Source organism: Saccopteryx bilineata, chromosome 12, assembly GCF_036850765.1.
Source record: "Saccopteryx bilineata isolate mSacBil1 chromosome 12, mSacBil1_pri_phased_curated, whole genome shotgun sequence".
Classification (NCBI taxonomy): domain Eukaryota; kingdom Metazoa; phylum Chordata; class Mammalia; order Chiroptera; family Emballonuridae; genus Saccopteryx; species Saccopteryx bilineata.
Window position 1 is genome coordinate 51,816,789 of NC_089501.1, and position 24,756 is coordinate 51,841,544.

Genomic DNA, 24,756 nt, shown 5'->3' on the forward strand with positions numbered 1-24,756 from the left:
GTCTTTGCCTACCGGGTGGGGCTGGGGGGGGGGGGCGGGTGTGCTCGGTGACGCCTGCGCAGTTACACATTCTAGTGCCTTCTAGAAGAGGGTTCGCGGCGGGGCGGAGCTGGGAGTGTGATGGGAGGGAAGGGCGGGGCCGTTGTCAGGGGCCGGAGCACGGGGGTCTTGGGAACCAGCTATCTACAACCTTTTTCATCTTATGACCCATGACTTAATTACTAAAACTCAGTGGCACATCAAACATTTTGTTTTTTGCAGATTTGACAGGAAAAAATAGGTATAATTTTGACACATTCACATTGGACAGCTATGGTAATCTAAGGAAAAAAAGAGATCAGTGTCCCTGACTAGTCAGGTACTGCGTGTTTTAAAAAACAATTCTTGTGGCACACGGTACACCGGTTGAAAACTGCTTTCCCTTGTTCCCCCCCAACGTGGGACCTTGCTCGAGCAGCAAGGGCAAGCCGGCCTGTCGCAGGCTTTGTTTCCGGCGGCGGCGGGCGGGTCTTTCCACGGACCCTCGGTAAAATGACAGCCGCCCTTTCTGAAGAGAAAAACTGCATCTTGCTCTGCCCCGGTCTTTCCCGGGGTCCAACGGGTGCCCTCGCGGTCGATCTGAGAGCAGAGGGACCACAAAGGGTAGCGCGAGTCCACGGCTGGCTCACGCAGGATTCCAGCCCAAAGCGTCTCCTACTCTAACGGGTCGCGCCCACCCCCAGGTGCGGTACTGCGAGGTGGTTGGTCGACCTCGTTGGCTACGTGCACCCAGCGTAAGCTACGATTGGAGGGGCGGAGATAACGGTTGCTCTCTCAGCCACTCAGCGGCAGGGGAGTTATTAGTTCCGATAGGAAGTGTCGACAGGGAGTTTAAGACTTTTCTCTAAGTAAATATGGCTGCGGCCACGGACCGGTGGGCTTGCTAGTGAGGAAAGGAGGCAAAATTTTCCCGAGGCTTTGCCCGTGATCCTCTCAGCGATGGCGCTTCGGCCTGGGTTCTGGGCGTTGTTGTCGGTTTGTAGGAACTCCGGTAATTAACCTTGCCACTTTTCTGAGATTAGTCCCCGGGCCCTGCTCAGTAAAGTGCATGTGCAAGTCGTATTTTCTATTCGGCATTTCCCATCGAAGGGTGAATGACCTCACAGCATTGCGATGACAGCCGGCATTGAGGACGGGGTCTGAGAAGACTGCGCCCTGTGTCCAAGCATACCTTCCTTCGTCCTTCCAGGGCGCGAAGACGGGGGTGGGGGGGTGGGGAGAGTAGATGGGAATAATCCAGTTTCGTCCCCGTTCGTCACTTTTAAAGATCCGTCTGGTTGTTTCCATTCATAGGGCGTGGGGTCGCCGCGCTCTCAACCAGGTCCAAGCCAAAGGTGAAGCCCGAAGTCGACCCTCTAGGAAATGAAGCTGTTGCCCCAGAGTTCACCAACCGGAACCCCCGGAATCTGGAGCTCTTGGCTGTGGCCAGGAAAGAGCGGGGCTGGGGGACAGTGTGGCCTTCCCGGGAGTTCTGGCACAGGTAATTACAGTAAGTCGGCTGGTTACTGAGCGATAGAGCCGTGCACGGTGCCCTACACGTTGTATCCATCAGTTCATCCAACAAACATGCCCATTAATGCTGGGGACTCTCTTCTAAGGAAGCTGAGGTGCCCTGGGTGGAGGGGGGCACGTAACAAATAGGAGTTACAGAAAAATTAAAGAGGGTGATGGTTGAAGGGAACTAGGTCCTTCTGAACTATAGGAATAAGCCCAGTTATCTGCCAGGAAGAGCATTGCCCGCCGAGGGAACAGCTAGGGTGGTATGAGCTTGGTGCGTTGGGGATCTCGTGGGTAAAGGGATGAAGGGTGTAAAATGAGGAGGGAGAGGTTAACGATACAGACTGTTAACTTTGTAAGTGAAGTAAGCACTTTAGACTCTTTTCACTGCATTGAGAAACTATGAGAGGATTTAAAGTTTGAGCCTGAACTAAAGAGCATTCTGGTTACTTTAGAGAGAACACGTTCTTTTTTCTTGTTCTTTTCCATGGATTTGGGAGTGGGGGCATGAGGAGAAGCATCAACTTGTTGTTCCACTTAGTTGTTCCATTTAGTTGTGTATTTGTTGGTTGCTTCTAGTAAGTGCCCTGACCTGGATTGAACCTTGACCTCCACGTGCCAGGTTGACGCTCTATCCATTGAACCAACAGGCCAGGGCTGGGAGAACACATTTTTAAGGAGCAAGGGTAGCCCCAAGAAGACCAGTTAGGTGTCTATTTGTTATAAAGGTGGTTATTTGTTGAACACTTTCTATTTGCCAGGAACTATACTAGTTGCTTTATATTCATTTAAGTCTTTGATCCATGGTACATTTGTTTTGGTGAAAGTGTAGAGTGAGTTTATTTTTAGCCATTGTAGGGTCAGCAACTTAGCTCTACCTCCTCAAATCCTTTTTTGAAACAGATGCTGTGTAATTATAACTCAGCTCTCAGAAATAACAAATTTCTCTTTGATATTTGAGGTTAAGTGGAAGTGTTTGGTTTATTTTTTATTTTTTACAGAGACAGAGAGAGTCAGAGAGAGGGATAGACATGGACAGACAGACAGGAACGGAGAGATGAGAAGCATCAATCATTAGTTTTTCATTGCACGTTGCGACACCTTAGTTCTTCATTGATTGCTTTCTCATAATGTGCCTTGACCGCGGGCCTTCGGCAGACCGAGTAACCCCTTGCTCAAGCCAGCAACCTTGGGTCCAAGCTGGTGAGCTTTTGCTCAAACCAGATGAGCCCACGCTCAAGCTGGTGACCTCGGGGTCTTGAACCTGGATCCTTCCACATCCCAGTCCAATGCTCTATCCACTGCACCACCGCCTGGTCAGGCAGAGGAAAAATAGCTTTGCCACATAAAATCAAGGTCGAGTATGTTGAAGTAAATCAACAAAGTATTTCAGCATGTATTCACCCGAGATCACTTCTTTTACAAATTTACTCTCTTCTCACCTCTTTCAGGTTGCGAGTTATAAGGACTCAGCATCATATAGAAGCGCTTGTTGAGCATCGCAATGGCCAGGTCGTGGTTTCTGCATCCACACGTGAATGGGCTATCAGAAAGTACCTTTATAGTACCAGAAACGTGGTGGCTTGTGAGAATATTGGACGGGTACTGGCGCAGCGATGCTTAGAGGCAGGAATCAATTTCATGGTCTACCAACCCACTCCTTGGGAGGCAGCCTCAGACTCGGTATTGTTGTTTTCATGTACTTATTTAAAAGGTGTCCTGTTCATTCTTGACATTAGATACTTACATAATAATAATAGTTTCATACAGTATTTCAAGTTCTTTTCACGTGTCAGACTCAGAGGTGAGTATTCTGATGTGCATGACCTTTTTTCCTTTTTTCTGATCTTTAAAACCAGATGAAAGCACTGCAGAGTGCTATGACAGAAGCGGGCGTGGTGCTGCAGGAGCCTCGGAGAATTTATGAATGAAATAGAGGCACTGTTTGGAATATGTGGATATCAATGACAACGGAGATTTTATGAACAAAATAGTCACCGTTTGGAATATGTGCATATCAATGACAATGGAGAATTTATGAACGAAATAGAGGCACTGTTTGGAATATATGAATATCAATAACAACGGAGAATTTATGAACAAAATAGAGTCACTGTTTGGAATATGTGCATATCAATGACAATGGAGATTTTATGAATGAAATAAAGGCACTGTTTAGAATATCTAAAGATGAAACTGTCAGCTATTAACATCCATCAGAAGAGAGCATCTGGAAGAACAGCCAACTTGGGAGTTTTTTGCAATAATGTAACTGCAGGTTGCTGGTAGCAGTCAGGATCACCCCCTTTACCCTTGTGTGTGGGGGGCTAAAGTTTTCCCTTCTGTTGGACATGAGAGAAGTATCTGAGAAAAACGTCACCAGTTATAATTAGCTTTTGAAGGACAAATTACATGTTTATAAGTTAAAGAATAAAGGCATATTACGAACTCTTAATTTCTGGCTAAATTTATTTTTTAGCTCATTTTAGCAAAAGTACACATACAAGGTTTATGCAAAGCACTCATCACCATATATATCGAGTTCTTAGTGGGGGACCTAAATTCATGTTTTTCAACCTTTTTACACTTGGGAATAGTGAAAATATAAATATTTCGGGACTGCTAAGGCAGAAATCACCCTGAGCATAAGCAAATTCGACTAAGATTATTGGGTCTATAATCTTCATATAATATCAGGTTGGTTAACTCATTCGTGGACCAGTCTGGAGACCATTGGTAGAAAACACGGATCTGATCTAAATGAGAGCTTTCCACTCAGTTGTGCATTCATTGGTGGCTTCTTGTGTGTGCCCTGACCATCGACCAAACCTGAAATCTTGACGTGTAGGGATGATGTCCTAATGAACTGAACTAACTTGCTAGGGCTGGAGGTTTTGTGTGTTTGTTTTTTTTTTAAATATGAAATATCATTATCAATTCATTATAAAACGGTCTTAGGAATATGAAGATACAGGGGACAAATTTTAACCTCAACTTGGCCGCTGGATTCTAACAGGCAGAACCAGATTTGAAAGGATAGATGAATGCAGTGAGGAACTGAAAATGGAGGTGGAAATGGAAGGGTTAGTGTGTTCGGAATTTGCCATGAAGTGAAAATGGATTAGGAGATTAGGCTTGAAGTGCATTCAAGTTAACCTAAAATTGAAGCTGGGGTAACTGGGAATCGGGGTAGTTGTCTCGAAGTTGATTAAAGCAAAGGAGTTAACCATTACAGCTGTTGAAGATATGAAGAGGAACCTATAAACAGTTAAGGCGGATTCTAAAGCATTTCCCCTTCGATTATTAAATGTGTGGCCAATTACATATATTTTGGGGGGGTATTTTTCTATTTTTTTAATTTTTTTATTATTTATTTATTTTATTTATTGACTTTGGGGGGAGAGAGAGAGAGAAAGGGGAGGAGCAGGAAGCATCAACTCCCATATGTGCCTTGACCAGGCAAGCCCAAGGTTTCGAACCGGCAACCTCAGTGTTCTAGGTCGACGCTTTATCCCACTGTGCCACCACAGGTCAGGCCAATTATATTTTTTATACAGAAGTAAAGTAACATTACTTTTGTCAATCTAGGTATCCAGTATATATTTTAAAGATAATAAGTAGGTATGCACCAACATTTTTTAAAAGTATAATTGGGCCTGACCTGTGATGGTGCAGTGGATAAAGCGTTGACCTGAGAACGCTGAAGTCACTGGTTCGAAACCCTGAGTTTGCCTGGTCAAGGCACATATGGGAGTTGATGCTTTCTGCTCCTCTCCCTTCTCTCTCTCTCTGTCTCTCTTCTCTCCCTAAAAAAGCTGAATAACATTTAAAAAAATATATCTTTAAAAGTATAATTGATTCTGAGAGCCCTTTGGAATCCAGTGGCTTAGTCCCCTTCTGATTAATAAATATGCCAGTGAAGATATTTTTTTGTGTTTGTTTTAAAATTTTTAAATGTACTTATTGATTTGGGAAGGGAGAGAGAGAGAAACATTGACCTGTTGCAAACCTGCCACCCTGGCATATCTAACCTGATACCTACCCGGCCAGAGCTCCAGAGGAGACATGTTTTAATTTTTAAAAAAGGTTTTAGTTACTGATTTCAGAGGGGGGGAGAGAGAAAAGCAGGGGGAGAAACAGGAAACATCAACAAGTAGAAATTGCTCCTCTCATGTGTGCCCTGACCAGGCAAGCCTGGGGTTCTGAACCATGACCCCAGCATTCCAGGTCAACGCTTTATCCACTACATCATCACCATAGTCAGGCCCCAGTGGAGACATTTAAAAGTATGTATATATATCATAGCCCTGGCCAGTTCAGATGGTTAGAGCAGTGTTTTTCAACCAGTGTGCCATGAGACATGGTCAGGTGTACCGTGGGGAAATTAAACATGGGTCCCCAAACTACGGCCCGCCGCCAGCCGCCTCTATCCGAACATAAACATTCCCCTCACAATCCCTCCAGCTATCAGCGACAAGAAGAGTGGAAGCACAGGGAACGCTCACTGACCAATCACCTTCTAGGATTCATCTGACCACTAGAGATGAACCAATAGTAGGCCGCCTCTCATCCACACCCAGGAAGGTCCCCACTCGGGTTGCCGCGCACTTGTCATTGTGTGGCCGCAGCGAGTAGTTGAAGCTGCTACTCCTCCTCATGGTCCTGATTTCTAATCCTGGTCAGGACTGGAGGTAAATGTTGCCACCACTAGATGAAGCCTCAGCCTCAGCTGGTTATGTCTATCCTGATGGTGTATATAGATATTTGACCTTTTTCTTTTTAAAAAAGGCCCCCGCAGAGGATGATATACAATGCATCACAATGTTATCTATATTGTATATGGCCTCCTGAAGGGTCATCTTCTTAAAGAGCTCAAATCTCTATATACACCATCAAAACAGACAGAACCAAGGCCCCTGCACCCAGCTGACCATGGGATTTGAACCCACAACTTCAGGGAGAACTCTAGTATTTATCAGAATCCTTACCTAGAAAGCAAACTTCTCAATCTGACAGTAGAGATGCTCTGAGGACTTATGATGTTACACAAGTACCCAACGTTTTCTAAAATTGATTTTGTCCAGTCTCTATATAGAGTATTTGTCAAATTGATTTGAACCCACAACCTTCCTGAGGTCGCCAGCTTGAGCGCGAGCATATCTGGTTTGAGCAAAAACTCACCAGCTTGGACCCAAGGTCACTGGCTTGAGCAAGGGGTTACTCGGTCTGCTGAAGGCCCACGGTCAAGGCACATATGAGAAAAAAAGAATAAAAACCTTGAACCCACAACCTTGATGAAAGCTCCAGTATCTATTAGTGGGACTGTATATATGAGGGGATACATGGGACTGTATATATGAGGGGTTACATGGGACTGTATATATGAGGTTACATGGGACTGTATATGAGGGGATATTACGTGGGACTGTATTTATAAGGTGATGTTACATGGGACTGTGTATACGAGGGATGTTACATGGGACTGTATATATGAGGGGGTTATCCTTTTTTATTTAACTTTTTTTTAATAAATGTAATTTATTTAAACTTTAAATAAATTCTAACAGAGAGTCATTTTATGTCATTTTGGTAGGTGGTGTGCCCCAGGATTTTGTAAATGTAAAAAATGTGCCGCAGCTCAAAAAAGGTTGAAAATCACTGGGTTAGAGCATCCTTCTGATAGGGAGTCTGTTGTTGGTTAGGGCACATACAAGAATCAACAGATGAATATGTAAATAAGTGGAACAACAAATTGATGTTTCTCTCTCTCTTCTCCTCTCCTGCAGCCATGGCTCGATTGGAGCGAAATGGCCCTGGGCACAGAGAATAGCTCCATGGCCCCAGCCTCGCGCTAAAGAAGGGCTTTGGTTGCAATGGAGCAACGCCCCAGATGGACAGAGCATCGCCCCCCCTAGTGGGCACGCCGGGTGGATCCCAGTCAAGGTGCATGCTAGAGTCTGTCTCTGCCTCCCCTCCTATCACTGAACAAACAAACAAACAAACAAAAACAAAGGCAATGATGATGCAAAGTAAAGTGAGGAAAAGATGGGCTGGGGGCTGGGGGCTGAGGGCTGGGGACAGACCAGTACCGGCAAGGACAGCGAAGTTGAGAAGTGCTGACTTAGGAAACCAGGTGTGGTCCTTAACCAGCCCGCGTGTCACACAGGCAGGATCCGCTTACTGCACTTCCTTCAGGGGCTATGTCCTGGTTTCGCTCTAGGTTTCCGTAAACGGCAAAAAGATGTGTTGTGACTGCAGTGAAACTGCCGTGGAGCAAGGCAAAGGGCTTGGATTGCCGAGGCGAGTCTGAGCAGCCCTGACCCGAGCCCACAGGGCGTGAGCCAGGCCCGCGTGAGTGGGCAGGGGTGCGCGGACCGCAGCCCTAGCCGAGGCCCCTGGGGTGGAAGGGCGCGGGGCGGCCCCGTTTACCCGCGCGGGCTCTTTAAGGCGGAAGGGCGTGGGCGCACCGGGGGCGTCGGTTGAGCTGCGTGCCTGCGAGGCCATGGACGTGGGCGCCGACGAGTTCGAGCAGAGCCTGCCTCTGCTGCAGAAGCTTGTCATGGGCGCGGACTTCGTGGGTAAGGCGTGGGGACTCTGGGCTGGGAGAGCCCGTGGAGGGTCCGGCGTGGGCGGGACAGGGCGGAGAGGGGAGGCCCAGCTGGGACAGTCGCTAGGCCCGTGGGTGGCTCAGAAAGCCCCCCCCCCCCCCCCCCCCGCAAGGACCGAGAGATTTCCTCTCGGCCTGGGCCGTGCGGTGTTAAGTAGCGGTCACCGCCTGGGCCCGCAGTGGCCCAGGTGGAGCCGAGTCCACGGAACTGGGACCGGGTAGCCTGGCGTGTCTTTGGTTAGGTTTCCTCCGTTTTTCCCCTAAGGTGACCAATCGTCCTCCTTTAGGGAGGACAGTCCTTCTTTTGTAAGTTCTGTCCTCCCTTGAAAAGTGTCCTCCTACGTGTCCTCCTTTTTGACTTTGGAAGACTGATCTTGTAAATGCCCGTTTTCCCATGCAGAGTTGATCCATTGCATGTGATGTGACATATTTGTATCTAAATGAGTACTTTTTTCTTATAATTATTATTAAAAATGAATAGGCATGTAAGCATAATTACAATATAAAATATTACAAATGTTTTTATTATGCATTTATCATATTATAGTGTATTACTATTGCAATGAAGAAAATGTGTATTTGCAATATTGTTTTCTTCAATTTATTTTTTGTCCTTTTCATTGTAATAACGTTGGTCACCTTACTTTTGAACTCACTTGGCTTCTTGAACACAAGAAAAGTGAGCCGAATAGTTTGCCACGTGCAGCCTTTACAGCATGCAGAGCGGTGGTGGCGGTCTGTTCTGGGGACTCATCGTCTTTTGCCTTCCGGCAGGTCTGGACATCGAGTTCACCGGCCTCTGCACTAACCTGTCCAAGCCTCAGCAGATTAGGTAAAGCGAAGGCTGCCTTAGAGCCGAGCTAGAGAGGTGCTTACCTGTGCCCTGCTGGAGGGCATCCTGCCCAGACCTATGTTGTTTCACAGCAGGCACCTGGGGCCTTGGGAGGGCAGGGCAGGGCAGCATTTTGTGGGGGCATCTGGAGACCTGGCCTTTGTCCACTGAATGCTGGCAGTATTCCCCAGCTGTAAGAAGGAACAGTGGCCAAGAGGTGTCGGTCCTCATGCCATCTCCTGGCCTGTGGGGTGAGATGTCTGTTTTTTCACAGTCTTTTTGACCTGCCATCAGAGTGGTATCTAAAGACCCGTCCCAGTGTTCAGCAGTTTACAGTCTGTCAGATTGGTGAGTTTGATCTTCAGCCGTTTGTCATGAGTTGCTAAGGGAGGTACTTTTATTGTCTTTGTGTTTCCTACTGACCAAAAGCTCTGACATCTTTGGAAGAGCTTGGCTGTCATTTTGTGTGCTTGTTTGGTTTTTGGTTGTGTTATGCCCGTCGGATCTCACACTTTGGATCGAGCAGAACTCAATTTAGCAGCAACATTTCCACGCCTAAATAAGTTAAGGAATTTGTACCCTCTTTCAAGGAAAAAAAAATGTATGATTTTTGTTTAGAGAAAACATACAAACAAGATCATACGACACACATTTTGTTTTGCGTCTTTTTGTTTTCGCTAATGGGGTTTAGGGATCTTTCTGTATCAGCACAAGCAGATCTCTTGACCATTTTTAACAGTTGTATTCCAAACCACGAATGTATCTATTGACTCAGTTTCCTAATGATTCGTACTTTGGTACCATTTGTGTGTAATGAAATAAGGTTGCACTGTCTCTCCTATTTACACATTACTTTTGCGAGTACTTCTAGCAGTGCAGTTGCAGAGTTAAAGAGTATGTGTTAAAATATTGCTCTCTGTTGCCCACCTACTCCTCCTCGTCCTCCTCCTCCTAACCATCCACAAAGTTGACAGTGACTCACACTAACAGCAGTGAATGTGCCTGCTTCCCTCACTCACGCTGGTTATCACTCTTAAGTTTTTTTGCTCTCTTAGAGGAAAAATGATGTAACTATTACTCTGCTATACACTTTCAATTCAGAGTCAACAAACATTTTCTGTAAAGGGCTATAAAGTAAATATATTAGGTTTTGCAGGCCATATGGTCTGTTACAACTACTCAGCTTTGTCATTGTTTATGGGAAATCAGCCATAGATAGTACATAAATGAATGAGCATGGATGTATTCCAATAAAACTTTCTTTATAACAACAGGCCTTGGCAGATTTTAGTGATCCTTGCTTTCCCTGTGAAGGATGGTGAACATGTGTGTGTGTTACTCTTCTATTTTTGTCCTTTGATATTTCTGTTGTTGCTTTACCTGATTGCGAGACCTCTGTGAAAAGTATGAGAAATAGCTATGTTTCTATTGTTCTTCCCTGCCATGGAAGTCATTTCCACTTTGTGTATGGTCTTTTTATTTTTAAACAATATAGACATTTTAAAGCGATTAAATATATAAATTGTCATGGTTTTGGGTGTTTTCTCTGGCTAGTTTTACAACTATAAAAATGTCCATTTAATTTTACTTATGTGTTTGGAAAACCATCCACCATTAACATTTTAGTAATTTCAGTGTGAATTACAATTTGACAGCACTAATGTTTTGACTTTGTCTCCTTCTCCTCATTCTCTTCCTCATTCTCCTCCATCTCTTCTTCTTCTTTTTTTTTTTTAAAGAGGTTATCTTCTAAAAGCCTATACAGTATTTCTAGATGCAAAGTACTGTTCAAAATGTTTCGTTTTAGTAGGTAACTTCTGGTAGCTCTTCTGCGGTGCTCATTCCCGCTACTGTCATTCTTCTAGGGTTGTCTGTGTTTTCCAGTATCGAAGGAGAGTCAAACAAGTATGTATAAAGACCTTTTCACACCGCGTGGCTCGGGCCCCTTCATCTTCTCCACCTGCTCCTCCCAAATTCTGTTTCAGGCTCTGAACCGCTTTGGCCCTGGACGCCCCTGTTCTCCCCTGCTTCTGTGCCTTCACTTGCTCAGTCCCCTGCAGACCTTGGCTTGTCCTTCAAGCCTCTTGAAGCAACACCTGTCCTGGGGGCCTTTCCTGACACCCGGCCCTGCACCTTACGCACTCCTTGCCCTGTGTCCATTGTCTCCTGTGTGCATCTGCAGAATAGTGATGAGCACAGGGTGATACTGAGGGGGAGGTCACTCCTCGACACCATCAGAAAGGATGCTGGGTGGCAGTCCCTCTGGGCTCTGGATGGGGGGGGTAGACTTTTTCTTCCAGGGCAGGATCTCTGTCTTTTTGAATCGACTCCCCGCCCCGCCCCTGCCAGGGCCAGTCACAGGCCTGTCAACAGCTGACATTCAAATACTTCTCAAGTGCAAGAAGTGTCCACTCTAAAGCCTGTTCTGAGCCAGAGTTGTAAAAAATGACTTTGTCTTTTTCTCCTTTTGTTTGTTTGTCTGTTTTTATAGGTACGTAGCCCATTCGTGTAACTTCTTTCTCTTCCCTACAACATTTGGGATTTTGGACTCAGAATTCTCTTTCCAGGCTTCTAGTGTTCAGTTTTTGAATCAGTATGGCTTCGACTATAACAAGGTACAGCACTGGGGGGGGGGGGTGTCTGGTCCAAGCGGCCTTGAGCCCCGTTTCCTTCCCCTTTCGTGTCCCTATGGAACCCGACGAGGAAGGTTTTTTTCACTCTGCTCCCCAGCCCAGGATGACACTACCAGGCTGCTGTTCTCTTCTGTCTTTAGTTTCTCAAGAATGGCATCCCGTACATGAATGAGGAACAGGAGAAGAAAATCAAACACAGCATCCTGACCGGGAACTGGAAAATGCGCAGGTAGAGTGTGTTTCTCTGGGTGCGTGGTGGGCTTCCCTGGGTGCATGGTGGGCTTCCCTGGGCGCGTGGTACATTTTCCCTGGGTGCGTGGTACATTTTCCCAGGGTGCATGGTGGTACATTTTCCCCGGGCGCGTGGTGGGCTTCCCCGGGTGCGTGGTGGGCTTCCCTGGGTGCATGGTGGGCTTCCCTGGGTGCGTGGTACATTTTCCCTGGGTGCGTGGTGGGCTTCCCTGGGTGCGTGGTACATTTTCCCCGGGTGCGTGGTGGGCTTCCCTGGGTGCGTGGTACATTTTCCCCGGGTGCGTGGTGGGCTTCCCTGGGTGCGTGGTGGGCTTCCCTGGGTGCGTGGTGGGTTTCCCTGGGTGTGTGGTGGGTTTCCCCAGGTGCGTGGTGAGCTTTCCCGGGTGCATGGTGGGCTTCCCCGGGTGCATGGTGGGTTTCCTCACGTGCGTGGTACATTTTCCCCGGGCGCGTGGTGGGCTTCCCCGGGCACGTGGTGGGCTTCCCCGGGTGCGTGGTGGGTTTCCTCACGTGCGTGGTACATTTTCCCCGGGTGCGTGATGCATTTCTCCGGGTGCGTGGTGCATTTTTTCTGGGTGCATGGTGCATTTTTTCCGGGTACCTGGTGGGTTTCCCCGGGGCCCATGTTCTTCCACCCTTCCTGTGGGTGGCATGCTCTCTCAAGCACGTGGAGACCTGGCACTGTCCCCTCCAGCTGGGGTGGCTTCTGCGACCTGTGCTCAGTCACACAGACAGGCTCAAATTGCTGGTGATCCCACTCTCACGCCTGAGTGGGGAAACCTCTCGCTGCACCATCCTCGATGAAGGGAAAGGAAAATAGAAAAAGAACTGACTCTTCCATTGGTGCTCAAAGAAGCAGGGCCTCCACTCCAGGGCTGGGCTGGCGGCAGGGGAGAGGGCCCTGTTGAACTTACTTTGAGAGGGTGTGTTGGCCTTCAGAGTGGTCCTAGGGAGTTTTCAGGGGTATCATGTGGGCAGCCTTGGCTCTGCCAGTTACAAGGCTCAATGTGGATGGACATGTCACCTCAGGTGCTAGATCCTGCTGTGTTCCCCGAGGGCAGGATTTCTGCCTTTTACCCTTCGGCCCCCAGGGCCAGTTGTCATGCTTGAGAATCCTGACCTTCTGTGGAGCTGGGGCAGGGGTGACGGGGTGACCGGGTGGTGAACAAGTACGCATTGTGTGCCAGAAAGGGCCAGGCCACCTGGTCCCGGCAGGCCCTGCTGTCAGATGTCTGATTTTGAACAAGTTATTTACAGGTTATTTCAGCTCTTTGGGCTTTAGATTTATGCCTTTGTCACCAAGGGGGTTAAATTAGACAGCTTTTTTAACTCTGGAACTAAGTTATGGTTATTTGGTCCAGATCATTATCTTATGTGATGTTGGAGGCTGGTTTTTTTGTTTGTTTGTTTTCCACCTTTGCAGTTTTTACATAAAAATGTAGCTTTTTGTAAGGGGAAAACAGTTTGAGTTTTTAACCTCCTGTTATTTTCAAATGTTGGCAAAAGACCTTTCTGGATCTCAAAATAACGTTGTGTTCTCTAAGACAGGAGAAGATGTACTTAACTGAAGTTCCTGTCTTTTCCTTATTCTGCCAGATGGTGCTTTTTTCACCTCTGAAAGCAGAATTAGGAAGACAGGCCTGACAATAACGGGTAGTGCTGGCCGGCTCCCAGTACTTTTCCTCCGCTCGACCTCGTGATGCAGAGAGGGGTGGAGCGTCCTCCTGTGGACATGTGGGAGAGGATAGACCAAGTGCTGGCTTCCCGTTGCAGAAGGAGACTTGGGGCCAAAAACGGTCCTTTTGGGGTCTGTTTTCTTGCCAGATTCGCAGTGTTTAAACGGCAGCCCTCGTAGCCACAGCCATGCTCACGCCATGTCATGGTCCTGCTGGTTTTCTCCAACATTTCCGTTCTCATGTGCCCATTTTCAGTTCTCTGGATAAAGAGCGGATCAAGGTGGTGATCGACGTGGTGACGCAGTGGCTGACCCTGGCAGAGGAAGGCGACTCGATGACCCTTCCTGGTATCACTGGTAGGCAGGAGGCTCCCCGACCTGGGAGCACTGGTCTGGTCACTGTCACATACCCGCTTCTTCCACAGCTCCTGGGCATACGCTCAGCAGATGTGTGGTCCTTGTGGTGAGATAAAGCTCTGAACTCAATTCAGACGTGGGAAGCTGATTGACCTATTCTGAGTTTTAAGGATGAGGAGGTGAAGTTCCATTCAGAGCCGTCCTTTTACCCCAGCTCTGGGTGTCCTGTGTACTTTTGTTTATTTTTGTTAATCCCTGGATATTCCCCCCACAGTACAATGTGGAATTACAGTGATCTTGCCCTGGATTAGTGGTTCTTAGGCCTGGTCTGTGGACCCCAGGGGTCTCTGAGACCCTTTCCAACAGGTCCATGAGGTCAAAAGTATCGTCACAGTATCGCTTGGCTATCAGCCATTGTCACTGTGCCTTTGGCACCGATGGTGTCAGAGCGCAGGTGGGCGAACCTGTCAGCACCAGGGCACAGACTGTGGAATAGCATCAATGTGCTGGTAGTCAGTGTCATCTGTCACCAGTTACTCTCAGTTCTAAAAAAAAAATCCTATTTTACTTAACTTCCTTGAAGAAGTGATAATTATTAATTTATTTTTCATTGATTGAATTTTAGAAAGAAGAAGCGGGGGGGGGGGGAGGTGGAAGAGAAGCATTCATTTGTTGTTCCACTTAGCTGTGCATACATTGGTCACTCCCTGTATGTGCCCTGACTGGGGATGGAACCGGTAACCTTGGTGTTTTGGAATGACGTTCTAACAGCCTGAGCTAACTGGCCAGGGCTGAAGTAAATTCTTATTTTTATTAAATCTCAACCTTTGCTCATCGTGTTTCATATTCAGTGTGTTAACATGAATATGTAAAACAGTAAGCAGGCATAGGGCATTGCTGCTGCGTACCAGAGTTCAGTGGTGTTGAGGGAAAACGCTTGTGTAAGTTTTTAAGTTGAGAGCTGAATTAATTCCCTTTTTCTTCATGGAATATTGCTATTATTATTTTGTATTTTTCTGAAGTGAGAAGCTGGGAGGCAGACAGACTCCCGCATGCGCCCGACCGGGATCCACCCGGTATGTCCACCAGGGGACGATGCTCTGCCTATCTGGGACGTTGCTCTGTTGCAACCAGGGCCATTCTAGCTCCTGAGGTGGAGGCCATGGAGCCATCCTCAGCGCTCAGGCCAACTTTGCTCCAATGGAGCCTTGGCTGCGGGAAAAGAGAGAGATAGAGAGAAAGAAGAGGGGGAGGGGTGGAGAAGCAGATGGGTGCCTCTCCTGTGTGCCCTGGTTGGAATCAAACCCAGGACTTACACACTCTGGGCCAACGCTCTACCACTGAGCAACTGGCCAGGACTGGAATATTATTTTTACTTAAAGGAAGTGACTGGTTATTTTTGATTCGGATATTTTCAGTTATTTTCTCAAATGAAAAAAAATGAGTTTATTTCTTCAAGTATTTGCTAGTGATAACATTGGAGTTTGTAGTCAAAAGTTTGAATTTTGGAAAATTCGAGCCTGCCCCTGTAATCTTGGCAGCCCCCCAGTGCTGAGCCCTCTCTGATGAGGTCAGTGGCCATGTTTGCAAGCGTCTTTTGTTGTCGTTCTATAATGAAATGTGTGAATGTTGGAAGCTCTGTGTTACTTGGCAAACCAGTGTTTTCCAAATAACCAATGAGTAATGTTACAAAACCTGGGGCAAAAGTAAGTAGAATGGGTTTATTATTTTAAAAGAAAACTTGACAACTTTAAATTTCACGTATAGTTTTCATTTCTAACGTGGTGGCTATCAAAAGCTATCATTCATGTACAAGAAGACTCTTTGGGGGGTCCTCAGGTGAACAGGGGTCTCAGCTTCTGGCGTCTCAGCCTCTCTCGAGGAGAAGGTGGGTTGCCGTCCCGGGGTCTGCGGGGGTTCTGGGTGAGCCTTGTGTTTCCCGGCTGTAGGCTTCCAGGCCTCCGAGGTCCAGCTGGTGCTGAGGAAGGCCCTCCCCAACATCTGGACAGTGCCGGGGGACCAAGGGGTGAGTTCCGACCTGGAGCAGTCACCTCTGCCGCTCCGCGATCGCGCCCGTTCAGCCCAGTTGGTGAAAAGTGTCTCTTCCTCCCTCCGTTTCCCTTCCCTGCTGAGATGAAGAACCACTTCTCTGGCCCCCATTCCCAGGACTCGGGGACCTGTGTCCCCTTTCCCTTTCAGGTGATAGTGCAGAAAATGAGCCAGCAGCGCCGCTGCTGTCTTGAGAACACCTCCTGCCAGGCCGAGCCCCGCTGGAAGGAGAAGATTCTTCTGTCTGCAAGGGGTTTCTCTGTGTTCTTCCAGATGCTGGTCAAAGCCCGGAAGGTAGGGGGGGAAATACCTCTTTTTCTCGGTCTGTAGCTGTCTTTTGTATCTCTGGTTCTAACACCGGTGGGACCTCCAACAGTAAAATAAGATTCCTTGCAATAAGTGATGATCCCTTCTGGTTGATTACTGGCTTGATGGGACGAACTTGCTTTCACCAAATCACGTTGGGTTGGTCTGAGGAGCGCCTGTCCACATGAGTTGTTACTCTTTGCTCCTTTCGGGCACAAATAGGCGTTTTTGTACTAACTGACCTAGAACTGCTTTTTGGAACTGAGAGTTCACCTGCTTCGCTGTTTAGGTTCCCAGGGTGGCCCCAGCCTTCCATCCCTCCTGCTCACTGCTCTTCTTTTCTGGGATTTAAGTAATTAGGCTACTCTTCATGGGGGGGGGGACGGACAGAATCACCACGTGGTCATAATCGCAGTGGGTTCTAAAGCTACACCCTTTGCAAGGGACTGTTAGTCTGTGGTGTCTGTTTTTATTTTTACTTTTAAAGTTCATTTCACTCACCTGTCGATTTCCTCCAAGTAGCCCTTAGTGGGACATAATATGATGATGGACCTGCTGCATCTCCATGAGAAGTTCTTCCGACCTCTCCCAGGTAGGGGCAGGCCTGCCATTGCTGTTTCTTTGAGCTTAGTTTGCCACCTGGCAGGGGATTGGCCCAGAATCCTGCTCCTGTAGGAGTTGCTACGTGCACAGCCCTCTCTCAGGTCCGCATGTTTCTGCAGAGGTCAGGCGCATCTGTGCCATTACCGTTTTCCCAGAGATAAAGACCAGGGAACTCGCTGGGGTGTGTGTGTGAGTGTGTGTGTGTGTGTGTGTGTGTGTGGACATTTGAATTGACATGCCTCCCCCCTGACAGAAGGTGTTCAGTGTCATTGTATAAAACTTGGCAAAGTCACAACTGTGTGAGGGAGACACGCCACCTGTAATCTCAGTTCCGGTCCGACCCTTTGCCTTTCCTGTTGTGAGTTCTTACGTGTTTGACCACACTGTGTATATTCGATTTTATGGGCTGTCAGGGCTGAAAACCCAGGACCCTAAGCCCCCCCACCAAAAGCACTTATGATGTTATTAATGTAACAAATGTGATTTTAACGGCTGTGTGGCCCCATGCTATGCCTGTGCCATGCCTTTCCATGCGGGGTGTCTTGTTGGACATACAGCCATGGAGTGTGGCCATTAGAAGCATGGACTCAAGAGCACACTTGAGTCCTTATTCCCCCCTTGTTATAGGGGTGTTCTTGAGCAGGTTATGTTAACATACCTCATCTCAGTTTCCTTGCCTGTAAAGTGGGGGTGTTCATGGTACCAGCATCATAGGGTTGTTTGCGATTAGCTGAACTAGTAAATACATAGAAAGGGGTGGGCAGGTTCTAGGAGAGATTTCCCCCAGAGACGAATGGACAGAACCACCTCAGTTTGAGCATATTGAGAGAATGGCAGGAGATGAGGGGTAGAATTAGTGATCAGCACTCACTAGAAAAACTAAGCAAACGGCCAAACAGAAGGGCTGGAAGAACAAAGAACAAAAACCGTGCCATTATCACAAAGAAAGGAAAGGAAGGAGAAGTCACCAGAGAACAGAGCCCGCACCGCGCCCCTACCGGTGGTTGCAGAGGCGGGTGCTGGCCGCGGGATGGGAGGGGGCTACTGTTCTACACAGTGGGAAGTGCACAGTCCAGTGCCTAACACTGGGAAAGCACCGATCTCATCGATCCGTGTCAGTGTGGTTTAGAGATAAGGCAGTAACTTCAGTGGAGGCCGTTGCCTTTGGGGTAGGAAATGGGAAGGTAGTAAGAAAACCAGAGCACAGTGTTTTGGGTTTGTTTTTTGCAGTAAACCTCCTTGCATGCAGGTGCAATTTTGATAAACATTCATTAGTAGTTCAAAATTGTTATCAGGGCACTTTATTCTTATTATAATGGGTTTAGTTGATTTTTCTCTGAACAGTCATTTACAAATGGTGATTTCATCTCAGGTTCTGTTGGCTAGATCAACATTGCAAACCATGTTACCCTTCATTGGCAATAACAGTGTCCTGAATTGAACGGAAAACTGCGTGGCTTTCACTGTTACAATGGCGGTGGCCGGTTGAACTGAAATTTGGAAATCCTCCACAATTAGGAATAGGGTTGTTTTCAGTTCCTGCACTTGGTCTTAGCCACAAGGCCGAGAAGCCGCGGGGTGTCATCCCTGTTTTGTTTTATTGATTAACCAGTTGGTGACAAGTTAGTTGGAGAACTTTCCTTCTCATGTACTGACTTATTCGCTCACGGCTCTCTGGCCTCTCCCCTCAGAAAGCTACAGTCAGTTTAAGCTGAATATCCACGACCTGTTTCCTGTCCTCATTGACACCAAGAATGTGACAAAGGACATATGGAAGGTAAGGAAGGAAATGCTTTCGGTGGAGGGATGCTTTGTTTTTCCCGGTAACACAGCTCTCTTTTAAAAATTCTTCCTTGAACCTTTTTCTTGTATTTTACAACCAGTATCAGTTTCCTTGTCTACTTCTAGCAACTCTGGGTCCTTCAAGCTTATGTGTGATTTTCTTTCCTTGCCTCATTCAGATTCCCATGTTGGACTGACATGTGTATGTAGCTCAGGTGCTTATTTAGATGCGACAGCAGAACTTGTTCTAGAGCTTGATACATACCCAGTGTTTGCAACATGCTTAAAAAGCATGGGGGAGGGGTCCCCTCTTGAAAAATGTTGAGGAAACATCTTTACTGAGGCTTAAGGTCCTGGGTTCTCAGCCCTGACAGCCCACGAGAACCACCTGGGACACTAAATCCTGACACCCGGGCTCCGCCATCAGCTTTTCTGGTTTAGAGGGACGTGGGGTGGGGCTTCTGAATCTCCTAGGTGACTTCTGTTGTGCATTTGGGGAGAAGCACCCAACTGGTTTAAATGCTGCTCAGAAGTGGAACTGAGGAACAAAGAAAGAGGAATTGGATCAGTGTTTGTAAGCCTTAAGCCGATCTCCTCAAGTTAATGATTCAGAAAGGCGCCGCAACAGCGAGACTGGGCTGCTTGGTACACCTTTGCCAGAGACGTGCGTTCTCTCGTGTTTCACGTGTTCCTACCTCTGATGCGGAGGTACCAGGCTGCGCAGTGATGCTGCTGGTCTCCATGGAGCTGTGTCCTGGGGGGGACGGGAGGGGGTGGGGCTGATCTCAGGGAACCGATGGGGCTCCTTTCCACACAAGATGAGACGAACTCTAGGACATGAAGAGCTGGCATTGCCCAGGGCCCTCTGGTCCTTAGAGTGCCTGTCCTACCTAGGTGTCCTTGCTCTGGGCCTGATGCCTGGGAGTCCTGTGTTTCTAGAACCCCTCAAATACTTGTCTTTGAAAGAAGATAGTAGTATGAGTTGCATTTGTGGCAGCTTTTTCCTTGCTTAGGTCATTGGGTCCCTTATAGGAACTCAGTCCAAGGACACTAGGTTCCCTGGCATCCTAAATAAGGAATAAGGACAGGTAGGTTGGAAGAGAAAGAAGAGGGTGTGGGAGTTAACATTTCTCCAGGTCATTTTTAAAAATTGATTTAAAATTTTTAATTTGAATTTTAGAGAGAGGAGGGGGAGAGAGAGAAACTTTAACTTGTTCCGCTTATTTGTGCCGTCATGGGTCGATGACTGCATGTACCCCGTCCAGGCCTCGAACCGGCAGCCTTGGCATGTCGGGATGATGCTTCGACCAACTGAGCTGCCCGGCCTGGGGCCTCCAGGTCATTTTCGTGGCCATTTGTTTATTACCCGAAGCAGATAATAAACAACAGCATGAATATTTTATTCTCCCTAATTTGTTTTCCATAATGATAGGAGCTGAACTTCCCGAGGGTTTCAAATCTTTCCGAAGTCTATGAGGTCCTGAGCAGGTAAGGAAGGATCGTTGGGAACCGCTTCTGGAGCGGGTGTCTCCCTCCGGCAGTTTGTTTACCAGGACACATTGGCAGCGGCGGGACACCTCCAGCTGGGGGTGCTGCCGCCGTCCTGTGCACAGAGGCCAGGACATGGAACAGCCCCTGGCAGGGCTCTCCGGCCCAAGGTGTCACTGGTGCTGAGGCTGGGAAACCGCCCCCAGGGAAGGGGCCTGGTGAAGGCACCTCCGTGTTCAGTGATGTGCTGTTCTCCTGTTGGCCAGGGTTTTATTTTTCTTTGCATGTGTTTCCGATAACTGGAGTAACAAGCTCTGCGAGAAGAGGGTGGGGTTTTCTGTTTGTTTTTTCTTCTGAACCCTGAGGTTTCTTTTGGCCTAACGCCATGCGGGGCAGAGCAGATGCACAGGTAACACTCGCAGGAATGAACGATGCCGACCCCGAGGGGAGCCCTGACGTTTGGAGCGCTCTGGTCACACCTCGGGCGGCACTGGTGTCCCAGGCGGCTGTGGTCATCGCTCCTTGCTGTTTGGACCCCAGGGCGGAGCCGGCATCGGGTTCATCTTGGTGCCCAGGCTGAGGTTAAGCATCTGCTAGATGCTCACAACCCCCGGTTCAGTCCTGAGTCCATGGTTCTCTTTCACCTTCCTGTTGCCTAGTTACCAGGGCCTATTTGCTCAGGCCTAGCTGGTGCCTTTTTTTTTTTCATCTTCTTCCTGTGAATATGTCTCAGTGTCGAGGACATTTTTAGTGACGTTAACTGAAGACGAGGCAGGGAGAACCAGAGGGAATATTTTTAGTGACTAGGCTTTATCCTGTTTCTCTCCTCTCACAGTGACTTGAATCCCACCAAGAATTCTGGGCCAGTGATCACTCACTCAAGCATGTGCGGGAAATACGGTGCGTGTTTGCGCGTGCTTGCTCGCTCCCCACAGCTGCCAAAGCATGGGGGTGCCAGAGCGGAGGCCAGGCCTCCCTGGGCGGCAGGGTGTGCACAGGGCGGCTGGGGTCTCCACCAGCATCCTGGGCTGTGCTCCCTGTGACCCCCTCACTCAACAGGGGCCACCCTGGAGGCATCAGAGGTCCCTGGCAGGGGTGGGTGGTGGCTGCTCCCCCCTGCATGGTGGGTGGTCTGTCTGGAAGCTCTCAGCTCTCCGCTTCTTCCTCCCGGGGGTGCTCATGCTGCCGTGGGGAGAACCGAGGTGGTGAGGGTGGGATGGGAAGGGGAGGGTGCCCATGTCTCTGGAGGAAGGACAGTTGGAGGAGTTGGAGGTTGTATGTGCATGGCCAGTGCAGTGTGCAGCTGGGGCAGGGAGGGGGCGTGCTCACAGCCCACAGGTGGGGGTTAGGGGGAGACTCCTCTCCTCCTGTGTTCTCATCACTGCTTGACCCTCTCTCCTGCTTGTGCAACGATGCCTCAGTCGAGACAAAGTACCCCCATGAAGCAGCGTATGATGCCTTCCTCTGTGGCTCAGGTGAGAGTCCCTGTCCTCTGGTTTGTGCTGACCCTGCCATCCCATTGACTTCCGGGCGGGTCGCACATATAAGATGGCGCGTGCGCCTGCGTGTTTTGATAAGGTGACCAGGGGGGGCCTGGCTGTCTGTTACATTTCTGGCTTTCCCCCCCCAGTTCTTCTGAAGGTGGCGCACCTGCTCCTGTGGAGAACGCACGGGTGAGAATCCCTGCTTTTCGTCCTGCGGTTCATCCTCACCGGAAGCCAGGAGCTCCGGGCTCCCTCGGCCGTCCCAGCGAAGGGAGGACGCAGAATGTCACTGTGTGAATGCAGTCCCTGCCCGGGTAGCAGCTACCTCCCTGGGGTGGCCTTGCCCCACCACGCCTGTGCTGGCCCCGGCCCCATCTCTTCCTGTCTTGGTGTTGGGGAGACCCAGTGTCAGGAGGCCTCCCACGATTCTCTGAGCCTGTCACTGTTTGTCAGCAGAGGGGTCCTCACCAAATTGTCACCCGCAGATGGCAACCACGTGGGAGCTCTGCATTGGCTGGGGCTGTTGAGGGGCCTCTCTGAGATTGGTCCGTGGGGGCAGCACACCGCCCTGAGCCCAGGACTGGTGAGGGGGTGCGGGCAGAGTTGTCCGAGGCAGCGCCTCCCGTTCCGTCCCCAGAGCCCTGGCCTCTGCTGGGAACACGGGCACGACCGCCTGTGTGCTGAGTACTCTGGGGCTCTCTCTGCCCACGCAGTGCCGGCTCCATGCCCGTGCCCTCCTTTGCCCTGTACCTCGATGTGCTGGCTGTCTACGTGAACCAGGTGAACCTCATCCGAGCGGGGGTCCCCAAGATCGTGAGTACCCTCCATTTTGCTCCTTGCCCTGTTCAGAGGCTGTCCTGGGAAGCAGCCCGGTCCCCTGGGATATCTTAGGGGTCCTGATACTAGCCAGAATCAGTGTAGAAGAGGGTGCTCACACGCTACTCAACTTCCTCTTATTTTTTTTGTCTTCTGCCACAACCAACATGGGACCCACTCTCCTTCCTTCCCACTTCCCTCTCAGCCCAGACGGAGCCTTTCCTAGTTTATATCAGGATTTCAAACCGGGTAGGTCGTCAGTTGGAGAGGTGGAACTGTTCTTCTGTTCTCCCTGCCTTTCAGAACTTTGCTGGTCCAGATTATCCCGGTATCCGACCCCCTGTCCTCATCCTCAGTGTCAGGAGGTGGCCTGGGGTCAGCGAGCAGCAAGTCTATCGCGAGTTCCAGAATCTCTGCAAATTCGATGTCCGGCGGTACACGCGGAACCAGTTCCTGCTCTTGACCAATAAGTTTAAGGAGTAGGTGCCCCGGTGCGGAGCCGCCCCGCCCCCTCCCGGCCCCGCCGCCCCGCCCCCTCCCGGCCACCCAGCCTCTCGGAGGGCACCTGGCGCCGTGCCTGACCCGAGATCGCTTCTTTTGGCAGCGCTCGGCGTGTCCTGAAGGCGTACAGATGCCACCCCACCCTGCAGGTGACCCCCTACCGGTACTGGAGGCACTCCCCGGACATCGGCTGCCTGTTACAGTGAGTGACGGGGCCCAGGCCGCTTGTCGCACTGTCCCTGTGGCCCCGGCGTGGTCTGAGGCGAGCACAGCTCGGTAGCTGACGAGTATTGTGAAGGAGTCGTGGACAGGTGTGGGGCACAGAGCGTTAGTCAGGAGTGTTTGACAGACGGTTATTGAGCATCTGCTGTACTGGGCACTGTCGTAGGTTCTAGAGCGTCATCGAGCAAAACGGAAACTGGTTTTTTAGAGAGAGAGAGACAGACAGACAGACAGGAAAGGAGAGAGATGAGAAGTATCAGCTCGTCATTGCAGGACTTCAGTTATCAATTGCTGCTCTTATCTGCCTTGATGGGGGGGCTGCAGCTGAGCCACTGACCCCTTGCTCAAGCCAGTGACCTTGGGCTCGAGCCAGCAACCTTTGGGCTCAAGCTGGTGAGCCTGCACTCAACCTGGCAACCTTGGGGTTTCAAACCTGGGTTCTCAGAGTCCCGGGTCGATGCTCTGTTCGCTGTGCCACCGCCAGTCAGGCCACAACCTGTTCTGGAGCTCGCTCTGCAGTGGGAGGTAGCAGTAAGTAAACTAGTGAGCTGCAGATCTTTTAGGTGACAGGTGCTCACTAAAAACGAGGGCAGTTCACGAGGGGGGAGTGGGAGGTGTCAGGGTGGGGAGGTTGCTGTTGAAAAAGAATGGGAGGCCATGTGTCCGGGCACAGGCAGTGGCAGGGCATGGGCCCTCGAGTGGGGGTGCCCAGTGCACCGAGGAGCAGAGAGAGGGCCCAGTGACGGGTGTGAACCAGAAAGGGGACGGGCCGGAGATGTAAGCAGGTCCCCAGCACGTGCAGGGCCGCGAGCAGGGGTTCTGGGGGAAACCACGGATAGTCGGAGGGGTTAGCAGAGGGATGTCCCATGGCTCTGTGTTGAGACAGACTGTGGAGGACACAGGTTGGGGAAGAGATCTGGAAGTGGCACCCAGTCACAGTTGGGTTGTGGCTTGGACTGCTTGGTGGCAGAGCGGGGGCAGTGAAGGTGGCATCACGGACAGCCCGCAGCAGAGTCGAGTCTGCATCCAGGGTGTCGTGCTGTGGCATCAGGAAGGGCGGAGGGGCCGCGAACTCCGTAAGGCTTTCGGCAGGCGGCTCCGGCGCCAGCCCTGCAGACGCGGCATTGCCGAAGAACATCGGCTCCTGGGCAGCCCTTTGTCCTGTGCCAACCTCTGATGTAAATCGCGAGGAAGGTTGACAGCTCTGTGCCCCAGACCCGTGCTACCTCGGGAGGCAGAAGTTTGTTGCGGGCGCTGGGGACTGCGGTGAGAGGAACTACAACATTTGTGTGCACAAAGTCGGGAGGAAAGGGGCGTGCTTGTGGGTCAGAGCTTTCAAATCTGCGCGCCCCTCATCCTGACCAGGCAGTGGCGCCCTGGACAGATCTGTCCGCCCCTCGCACACGCGGCCTGCACCACGCATATGTGGCCCGCCCCTCGCACACGCAGCCTGCCCACGCCTCTGGCCTGCTGACCCATGTTGTTGTCTTGCAGAGTCTGTGGCATAGTCACCACCTGGGCCCTGGTCGCGTTTGTCCTGGGAAGACGCAGCCCCTGACGCTGGGGGGGCGGCCTGCGGTGTCTCCAGCCCGGGTTCCGTTCTTGTCAAGCGT

The 24,756-nt window shown here is 49.8% G+C and overlaps 2 protein-coding genes across 3 annotated transcripts; both read left to right on the forward strand.

Moving 5' to 3' along the window:
* Nucleotides 1-855: 855 nt before the first annotated feature.
* MRPL18 (mitochondrial ribosomal protein L18) lies at nt 856-3,984 on the forward strand. Of its 2 annotated transcripts, none has more exons than XM_066247921.1 (4): nt 856-1,030; nt 1,333-1,519; nt 2,988-3,219; nt 3,396-3,984. In XM_066247921.1, the coding sequence occupies exons 1-4, from the start codon at nt 979-981 to the stop codon at nt 3,465-3,467; spliced, it is 543 nt and encodes a 180-aa protein (XP_066104018.1). In that variant the 5' UTR covers nt 856-978; the 3' UTR covers nt 3,468-3,984. The 2 variants fall into 2 exon arrangements, with proteins under 2 accessions (XP_066104018.1, XP_066104019.1); XM_066247922.1 differs by having other exon boundaries at nt 2,988-3,070.
* A 4,054-nt stretch (nt 3,985-8,038) lies between these two features.
* On the forward strand, nt 8,039-24,756 carry PNLDC1 (PARN like ribonuclease domain containing exonuclease 1). The gene is made up of 19 exons (XM_066248209.1): nt 8,039-8,114; nt 8,918-8,975; nt 9,250-9,323; nt 10,841-10,880; nt 11,467-11,590; nt 11,749-11,837; nt 13,792-13,892; nt 15,842-15,918; nt 16,092-16,235; nt 16,770-16,839; nt 18,542-18,627; nt 20,065-20,120; nt 20,956-21,020; nt 21,542-21,595; nt 21,751-21,793; nt 22,318-22,417; nt 22,724-22,899; nt 23,025-23,123; nt 24,638-24,756. Exons 1-19 carry the CDS (start codon nt 8,039-8,041, stop codon nt 24,699-24,701), a joined length of 1,596 nt encoding a protein of 531 aa, XP_066104306.1. The 3' UTR covers nt 24,702-24,756.

What these genes read in the sequence shown, in the direction of transcription:
- MRPL18 (XM_066247921.1), top strand. Translation starts at nt 979, where the DNA reads ATGGCGCTTCGGCCTGGGTTCTGGGCGTTGTTGTCGGTTTGTAGGAAC. An exon ending in GTCGGTTTGTAGGAACTCCG is followed by an intron (nt 1,031 to 1,332) that starts GTAATTAACCTT and finishes TTCCATTCATAG; the next exon opens with GGCGTGGGGTCGCCGCGCTC. An exon ending in GGGAGGCAGCCTCAGACTCG is followed by an intron (nt 3,220 to 3,395) that starts GTATTGTTGTTT and finishes CTTTAAAACCAG; the next exon opens with ATGAAAGCACTGCAGAGTGC.
- PNLDC1 (XM_066248209.1), top strand. Translation starts at nt 8,039, where the DNA reads ATGGACGTGGGCGCCGACGAGTTCGAGCAGAGCCTGCCTCTGCTGCAG. An exon ending in TCCAAGCCTCAGCAGATTAG is followed by an intron (nt 8,976 to 9,249) that starts GTAAAGCGAAGG and finishes GTTTTTTCACAG; the next exon opens with TCTTTTTGACCTGCCATCAG. An exon ending in GTCTATGAGGTCCTGAGCAG is followed by an intron (nt 20,121 to 20,955) that starts GTAAGGAAGGAT and finishes CTCCTCTCACAG; the next exon opens with TGACTTGAATCCCACCAAGA.